Source organism: Oncorhynchus masou, chromosome 20 (assembly GCF_036934945.1).
Source record: "Oncorhynchus masou masou isolate Uvic2021 chromosome 20, UVic_Omas_1.1, whole genome shotgun sequence".
In the NCBI taxonomy this organism is placed as follows: Eukaryota; Metazoa; Chordata; class Actinopteri; order Salmoniformes; family Salmonidae; genus Oncorhynchus; species Oncorhynchus masou.
In genome coordinates this window covers 18,549,456-18,558,507 of record NC_088231.1, presented here as the reverse complement: position 1 = coordinate 18,558,507, position 9,052 = coordinate 18,549,456, and the positions used below count along the sequence as shown (strand labels likewise).

At 44.6% G+C, this 9,052-nt stretch overlaps 1 protein-coding gene across 2 annotated transcripts; it reads right to left on the bottom strand.

Moving 5' to 3' along the window:
* Positions 1-3,638: 3,638 nt before the first annotated feature.
* On the bottom strand, positions 3,639-7,132 carry LOC135507121 (zinc finger protein 155-like). 2 transcript variants are annotated; one of them, XM_064926684.1, is made up of 3 exons: positions 6,435-7,132; positions 6,277-6,340; positions 3,639-6,095 (listed from the first exon to the last, which is right to left on the bottom strand). In XM_064926684.1, the coding sequence occupies exons 1-3, from the start codon at positions 6,438-6,440 to the stop codon at positions 5,005-5,007; spliced, it is 1,161 nt and encodes a 386-aa protein (XP_064782756.1). In that variant the 5' UTR covers positions 6,441-7,132; the 3' UTR covers positions 3,639-5,004. The 2 variants fall into 2 exon arrangements, with proteins under 2 accessions (XP_064782756.1, XP_064782755.1); XM_064926683.1 differs by lacking the exon at positions 6,435-7,132 and having other exon boundaries at positions 6,277-6,355.
* Positions 7,133-9,052: the final 1,920 nt, after the last annotated feature.

Genomic DNA, 9,052 nt, shown 5'->3' with positions numbered 1-9,052 from the left:
CACAAAAAAGGTGTCTCCCATAAGTAAACATTGCCCCGTCACAGCCCTTCTCAGCACAGCCTTTCCACTCCCTATTTAATCTTCCTCTTATGACTGACTGGGTTAGAACCAGTTCTCCTGCATATCACAAGACCGTGTTAGTCCACTTAACTAAAGCCCATAGGGATTAGTTCAGGAAGCTAACACAAGTCTTCAAGTCTCCAGCAAGGTTACTCATCAAAAGAGAGTGGTTCATCGAACCACCTCGGTTAAATTTCAGTCCCCTTTGACCTCATACTCAGAGATCACGGCACCAATATAACTGATTGGGGTTCAAATCAGGCCTCCTGCACAAGACCACTTTCTGTGGCGAACAGAAACCGAATGATCTGTGCAACCCATTTAATGAGAATGCAACAGACGTGGTTCGGTGATCCATGCATGTGATGAGCAACCTGGCTGAAGACGTGTTAAGTTAAGTAACCCAGGGCTCCGCTTTTGAGACAAGTCACTTATCACAAAAGCGTGGTCATCAAACCACCTGTTAGACTTCACCCTCATTTGACCTCCTCCTTGAAGACTCATCCAAGTCACAGGACCAATGCCTAGGCTTTAGCTCACAGGCTAACACAGTCTTAACCCATTGTCACGTTGACCTTATAATGACTACCCTTTGAATTGAATTGAAACGGACGTCTAACAATAACTAACACGTCTAACACAAACATACACGTGAAACTAACAACACTTGAGCAATTAAAGGCCTTTTTTAATAGCACGGTGGTTGGAATGCTTCAGGAGGGCGGTCACGTGGGTTCGAGGCAGAAGTCATGAGGTTGAGTCTCCCTATGAGCTGAATCGGGGGAAGCTGTACTCGCTAAACAAGCAGCGTGACGTCCTTCACAACGGGGCCACTGGACTCTACAGTTGTGATGGTTCAACCACTGGGGGCGCTGTGGGGCCAGTTAAGGTGGTGAATGTAGCTGATGAGGATCTGTGAAACTTATTCAGCAGGCCGAAGCGTCGTCCTTGCACAATAGAAGGACTTTTCAAATAGCGCATGAGCTGTAACCCTTCAGGAGGGCGGTCAAGTGTGTTAGCGAGGCCGAGGTCCTGAGTTCTAGTCTCGGTATGAGCTGAATCACAGGCACACGGCACCCACTCCAATTTGCCTACCGCTCCAACAGATCTGTGGAAGATGCCATTTCCATCGCTTTTCACACAGCCCTAACACATCTGGACAAGAAGAACACCTATGTGAGAATGCTGTTTATTGACAACAGTTTAGCATTAAACACTATTGTTCTCTCTAAGCTTGGCACTAAGCTCAGAGCCCTTGGTCTGGACATCACCCTCTGAAACTGGATCCTGGACTTCCTGACGTGCAGACCACAAGGTGTGAGGATTGGCAACAACGCCTCCTCCACACTGACACTTAACACAGGGGTCCCCCAGGGGTGTGTCCTAAGCACTCTGCTGTCGTCCCTGTTCAGCCATGACTGCGTGGATTTGCATGACACTAACGCAGTCATCAAGTTTGCTGACGACACCACAGTTGTAAACCTGATAACCAACAACGACGAGTCAGCCTATAGGAAGGAGGTAAGTGAACTGGCATTGTTGTGTTGTCACAACGACCTCTTCTTCAACGTCAGCAAAAAAAGTTGACTGTTGACTTCAGGAAGCAAAGGAGGGAACATACCCCAATCCACATCAATGGGATTGCAGAAGAGAGAGTCAACAGTTTTAAGTTCCTCTGCGTCCACATCACTGAGAACTTGTCATGGGACCAACACCACCACCACTATTGTCAAGGCGTCTGAATAAATTCGTCATGCACAATCGAAAGTGTCCTGACCAGTTGAATCACTGCCTGTTACGGTAATGTCTCCGTCCATGACCGCAAGGCCCTCCAGCGAGTGGTGAAGAAGGCCCAGTACAACACTGGGACCAAGCTCCCACCCATCAAAGACATCTACTGGAAACGGTGCCTGAGGAAGGCCCGCAGCATCATCAAGGACCACACACTCCAGTCACAAGCTGTTCACTTCCTTACCGTTGGGCAGATGGTATTGGAGCACGAGGTCTGATACCAACAAGCTCAAGAGAGTTTCTGTCCACAAGCCATCAGACTGCTTGAACACTTGAACTGGACCGACCACCTGCTCTGATTCTCCACACGTTAGTACACACACAGAGAAACACACCCACACTGCGTGCACAACACATTACATTATGAACACCTACTCTTTCCATGACATAGACTGACCAGGTGAATCCAGATGAAGGCTATGATCCCTTCTTAATGTCACTTATTAAATCCACTTCAATCAGGAGACAGGTTAAAGAATGATTTTTTAGCCTTGAGACAATTGAGACATGGATTGGGTATGTGTGCCATTCAGAGGGTGAATGGGCAAGACACAATATTTAAGTGCCTTTGAACGTGGTATGGTAGTAGGTGCCAGGCACACCGGTTTGTGTCAAGAACTGCAATGATGCTGGGATTTTCACGCTCAACCGTTTCCTGTGTAACCACTCCCTCTTCCAATTAGGGCGAATTGAAAAGCTGTTCAAAAGAGGACATTGTATTCCTTTTTTTGTTCTCCCTGACGAAGGCCATGCAGCCGAAACACATTGGTTTTTAAAAACTTTGTTTCTATTGAACATGCCATACTAATAAAGGCATTTTAATCAATTATATGAAGAGTGCCTTGGTCCCCCCTTCTTTTTGAGTTTCCTGTGTGTATTAAGAATAGTCCACCACCCAAAGGACATTCAGCCAACTTGACACAACTGTGGGAAGCATTGGAGGCAAAATGGGCCACCATCCCTATTGAACGCTTTTGACACCTTGTATAGTCCATGCCCCGACCAATTGAGGCTGTTCTAATGGCAAGTGGGGTGCTCAACTCAATATTAGCCAGTCGTTCTTAATGTTTTGTACACTCAGTGTAAACACAATACATTTTGCACAAACTGTATTAGTCTATTATATGAATGTTAATATGTATGGAGAATCAAAAACAATGAGTGAGTGGTTTCAAATCTGATATTAGGAAGGTGTAGGAAGGTGATGTTCTAGCTGAGATAAATCTACAGATACTGTTAATACCTCCAGAAGATGAGGTTTCCCCAGACCATGGTACCTCTGGGGATTCTGGGATTAAAGAAGAGGTGAGTGAGTAGCTTGGTTTCTAGAGCAGAGCTATTCAACCGGGGGGCCACACCCCCTAGGGGTATTAACAAATGTATATTTTAAATGTTTTTATAAATATCGCTAGCAACAAAATATATACTTACAGTAGAAAAGAGAATGTCTAATGATGTCAACTTTATTTCTACCTAATATTGAGCAAATTACACTCACTGGAGCTAATTACACTCACTGGGTATCTGACACAGGCGTTAAGAAAGCACCAGTCAATAGTCCCCAGTCAATAGCCCCCCAGTCAATAGTCCCCCAGTCAGTCATCTCCCAGTCAATAGCCCCCCAGTCAATAGTCCCCCATCAATAGCCCCCCAGTCAGTCATCTCCCAGTCAAAAGCCCCCAGTCAATAGTCCCCAGTCAATAGCCCCCCAGTCAATAGCCCCCCAGTCAGTCATCCACCAGTCAATAGCCCCCCCCCCCAGTCAATAGCCCCCCCAGTCAGTCATCCCCCAGTCAGTCATCCCCCAGTCAAAAGGCCAACAGTGAGGCAAGTGCTGCTGGTAAGCTTTCTTGACTTCATTTTTGCCAAAACACGGCTAACATTTGTTTAACCAGCTAAACAGCAGCTCTTAGTGAAAATGTGTTGGGAGTTACCGTTCTAGCTTATAGGCTATGTTAGAGTTCCTCTTCCAATTATAATGTGGCAAGGTCAAAATTATTTTTAAATGATATTTATTTTAAAATGTTGATAACTTCTCCCTGCCATTCTCCTGATGATAAGACATGGGATAAATGTCTTGCTAACATATGATGAGGATCCCTGGTTGGCCGGTTTGCCTGGGCGGGGATCCCTGGGCAAGGAAAGGTTGAAGACCCCAGGTCTACAGTGATGATGCACATCCTCACCTGTCAAACCTGCTCAAAACAGTCCGAATGGAAAGGAATACACCAGAGAGAACTCGGATTGAACTGATTGGGTTGAAATTCAATTCATTCCAATTCTGGGACTCAGCATATGGTTTCCGAGGCTGAATATGATGAAGAAGGTAAATGGGTATGAAGATAGTTCTATAAACCCAACCACTGACAGCCTACCATTCCAGTCAGCACTCTCTCTACTTGCACCAGCGAGGTCACCATGTCCATTTACAGTGCCAGGACTGTGTTGGTGTCCGTGAAACTGTCGCTTTGCTCTTCTGCCATGTCGATGTCCAGAAAAGAGGTCACCGTTGCGCTCTTCTCTGAACCTTCCTCCTCTTCCCTGAACCTTCCTCCTCTTCCCTGAACCTTCCTCCTCTTCCCTGAACCTTCCTCCTCTTTCCTGCGTTCAGGTAAGAGAAGAGCGAGCAACGACCTCTCAACCACCAACAGGCTTTGCTCACCCAGGCACCTATCCAGAGCTTCCTGAATTCTTAAATGCTGTTCTTTGGTTCACCACTGCACCAATACAAATTCATGAGGATGTCTAAAATCTTCACCTGTAATAACTTATACATTATCAATCCACTCTGGACCAAGCATTAAGCTAGTTGAGCTGAAAACACAACCACTACACACAGAGGGTCGTGTTCAATGTGGTATCTATGCAAACTGTTAAAAACACATGGACCCAGTGTTCATATGAAAACCCCAGTAGTGTGGAGCCATTCCCCTTACAACTAGACCCAGGAGCTTTTCCTTGGTCTTGTCACGTGGCGAGGAAAAACTTCTGGCACTGCATATCATTACGCCGGGTGGAGAAGTGTGAAGTTGCCCCTAGATGCTGATGTTGGGTAAGTTTAGCATTTTTTTCCATAAGTGGTAAAGGTTAGGATTGGGAGAGAGGAAGCTGATCCTAGATCTGTATCGAGTCGGGAACTTCACCCTGGAACACTCAGGGCAGCACAAGGTCCTGTGGCCTGCCACCAGTGTGGACGAGGAGGTGCTTCTTCATGTGGCCAGACTGGGTGAAGCACTTCCCACAGTAGATGCAATGAAATGGTTTCTCTCCGGTGTGCACCCTCTCATGCATCTTCAGCTGGTGGCTGTGGGAGAAGCGCTTGGTGCAGTGGCTGCAGCCGTACGGTTTCTCCCCCGTATGGACCCGCATGTGCCTCCGCAGGTGCGCCGGCTGGGGGAAGGGCTTTCCACAGAGGCTGCACCGAAGCTGACTCTTGGGCGAGAGAGACGTCAGCTGTTGTGGCTGCTTTTCTATGCCTTTCGATGAAGAAGTGGTGCTTATGTTGAAATTCATGAAGGGGGCTGGCTTCCCTCTTTGGGGAACCTGGAGGAGAGTAACCCTTGGGGATGAAAAGCTGTTTGGGGAGGACAGTCTGTTGAAATCTGACATCTTGGACCTTGATCCTACAGTTGTCCCTTGTTCTGCATGTTGAGTGTCAGGGGAACACTTTGTCTGTCCAGACTCCATTCCCCCTCTTCCTCTGTTGTCCACAAGCTGTCTGCCATCTGAACAGATGTCTCCAGATGTCACCTCTTGGCCAGTTATGCTCCATTCTGAACTCATATCTGCCTCCACTTTAATGGGAACTGAGTCCACCATCACCACATCAGGCAGCCAGTCCAGAGAGCCTGAAGCAGACATGTAGACCCCTGAGTTACCAGGCGCCCCTCTCCTCTCTGGATGTCCAGACAGCCTCTTGGAGTCTGGCCCTGCATTGTGAGGAGCATTCACAGTTGGGTTGTCAGTCTCTTGGTTCTCTGTCCATTGGGACAGGCTGTATTCTATAGGTTGATGGTCAGTTTCCCAGGTCACACCCTCAGCAACCTGGTGGTCCTGTCTTGCTCTGTTGTATTGTGACACTGGATGCTGGAACGTCTGGTTTTCAGGTTCTATATTGAGTGAGGTGTCTGGAGCTCTGTGTCTGTTGCCCTGCTGGTCCAGAAGGTCTGTGGGTTCAGTAGATGATGAAGAACCTGGTTCTGGCACAATCTTCTCACTGCTCTCACTGACTGGTTGGACAATCTCTGAAATGGGTCAATGTAAAGCACAGCATCAGCTTCCTGTAGTGAAGACTGGTTCTTCTTTGCCTTATTTAATAGTTATGGGTTATGACTAAGAAAGTAATACAATTCTGCAATACACACTTAAGTCTTTACTTAACATAAAGTATAAACTGCATAGATTTGATAAGTTGCACAAAAATACCTTCCGTTCTACTGGTGTCAAGGTTCTCCATTTTGATAAGAGGTGCCTCCTGCATATCTGCCATCTGTTTTGTATTCATCAGAAACAATTTATTAGAAATATATCCTCAAAACCATTTGAAATATGAGAAAACAAGTCATATGTCTATGACAACTGACCTGCATGCTCCCATCCTGGTCTGTTGCTGTGCGTCCTGAGTCTCTCCAGTTGGTGACATCCTGCGTTAAGTTGCCCCTTTCACTGTCGGCAAAACAATTCTCCACTGCACCAGAAAACACAAACCCTTATAAACGTTACATATTCTACATGACCCATTATTTTGAAAGTGCTGAAATATGTTTGTTTTTAACTACAATATCGAATATATTCTACATGACCATTATTTTTAACGTTTTGAAATATGGTTTTAAAAAACTACAATATCTAAGTCTGTCTGATGACTTTCCTACTAAGCTCCCTCTTGCTCGGGCAACACGATTGGTGTCGCGCCAGTGAACTGTGCGTCGCAGGGCTCCGAATTTCTCTGTGCCCTGTTGAGAACTCTGATATTTTGTCAAAAGCAGCTTCCTCCGCAGGTTATAGATTTCTTTCTGGCTATGGGAAATTTCCAAACGTAAGGCAGCATGTCCGTCATCTACAAGTTTACAGATTTCGGCAACGGCTGCATTCGCCAAAACCTCAATGATGGAGGCTAGCTGAGCATGAAAGACGACGGTATCGGTCATGTTCTTGGCACTATGTCTAATTTAAACACTTATGTTATTGTAATTTGCATTGCAGTGTTCAATCAACGTCCTCAAAGTTCACACGGTATGCTTCAAACGTAAATATATTTTTTTATCTGTGGAGCTAGACACAATAAGGATTTTCCACAACAGTGGAATTTGCTGTTCGCCTTCAAAATAAATGTCCGCCATTGGAAGTGATTCAAATGGATACAAATATTGTATACATTACATATTTGGACTAGATAATGCTTAAGATGAAATAGCTAGTTAATTTGATACAAAAAAAGTGACTGTTTAAATCGCACACTGTGAATGTATTATACTTTAGAATTGCATTAGGGGCGTACTCATAAGTTTGGACGCCTACCCATTCAAGGGTTTTTCTTTATTTTCACTATTTTCTACATGGTAGAATAATAGTTTAGACAATAAAAATATGAAATAACACATTGAATAATGTAATAACCCAAAAAGTGTTAAATCTAAACATATTTTATATTTGAGATTCTTTCAAGTAGCCACCCTTTGCCTTGACAGCTTTGCACACTCTTGGCATTCTCTCAACCAGCTTCATGAGGAATTTCCAACAGTCTTGAAGGAGTTCCCACATATGCTGAGCACTTGTTGGATGCTTTTCCTTCACTCTGCGGTCCAACGCAACCCCAACCATCTCAATTGGGTTGAGGTTGGGTGATTGTGAAGGCCAGGTCATCTGATGCAGCACTTCATCACTCTCCTTGGTCAAATACCCCTTACATAGCCTGGAGGTGTGTTTTGGGTCATTGTCCTGTTAAAACAAATGCTTTTTTATTTTATTTTACTAGGCAAGTCAGTTAAGAACAAATTCTTATTTTCAATGACGGCCTAGGAACAGTGGGTTAACTGCCTGTTCAGGGGTAGAACGACAGATTTGTACATTGTCAGCTCGGGGATTTGAACTTGCAACCTTTCAGTTACTAGTCCAATGCTCTAACCACTAAACACAAACTATATGAGATGGCGTACCACTGCAGAATGCTGTGGTAGCCATGCTGGTTAAGTGTGCCTTGAATTCTAAATAAAATCACTGACTGTCACCAGACCCACGTTGGGAACCACACATGTGGAGATCATCCGTTCACCAACACAATCTCCCATTTGGAATCCTTAGAGCAAAGGACATATTTCCACCGGTCTAATATCCAATGCTTGTGTTTCTTGGCCCAAGCAAGTCTCTTCTTCTCATTGGTGTCCTTTAGTAGTGGTTTCTTTGCAGAAATTCAACCATGAAGGCCTGATTCATGCAGTCTTCTCTGAACAGTTGATGTTAAGATGTGTCTGTTACTTGAACTCTGTGAAGCATTTATTTGGGCTGCAATCTGAGGTGCAGTTAACTCTAATGAACTTATCATCTGCAGCAGAGGTAAGTCTGGGTCTTCCCGTGGCTGTCTTCATGAGAGCCAGTTTCACCATAGTGTTTGATGGTTTTACGACTACACTTGAAGAAACTTTAAAAATTCTTGAAATTTTCCAGATTAACTGACCTTCATGTCTTAAAGTAATGATGGACTATCATCTCTCCTTGCTTATTTGAGCTTTGCTTGCCATAATATGGACTTGGTCTTTACCAAATTGGGCTCTCTTCTGTATACCACCCCTACCTTGTCACAACACCACTGATTGGATCAAATGCATTAAGAAGGAAAGAAATTCCACAAATGGACTTTTAACAAGGCAAACCTGTTAGTTGAAAGGCCTTCCAGGTGACTACCTTGTGAAGCTGTCAAGGCAAAGGATGGCTACTTTGAAGAATCTAAAATATATTTCTGATTTGTTTAACACTTTTTTGGTTAATACATGACTCCATATGTGTTATTTCATAGTATGTCTTCACTATTATTCTACAACTCAGAGAAGAGTAAAAAATAAAGAACACTTGACTGAGTAGGTGTGTCCAAACTTGACAGGTACTGTTCATATTGCAATGGGGTATTAGCCTACTTAGAGCTTAATGTGGTTCATTTCAGTCCCACAATATGCGCTACAACGCTAATATATGTGTAAACTCG

What these genes read in the sequence shown, in the direction of transcription:
- LOC135507121 (XM_064926683.1), bottom strand. Translation starts at nt 6,355, where the DNA reads ATGAATACAAAACAGATGGCAGATATGCAGGAGGCACCTCTTATCAAA. An exon ending in TGACACCAGTAGAACGGAAG is followed by an intron (nt 6,096 to 6,276) that starts GTATTTTTGTGC and finishes GACCCATTTCAG; the next exon opens with AGATTGTCCAACCAGTCAGT.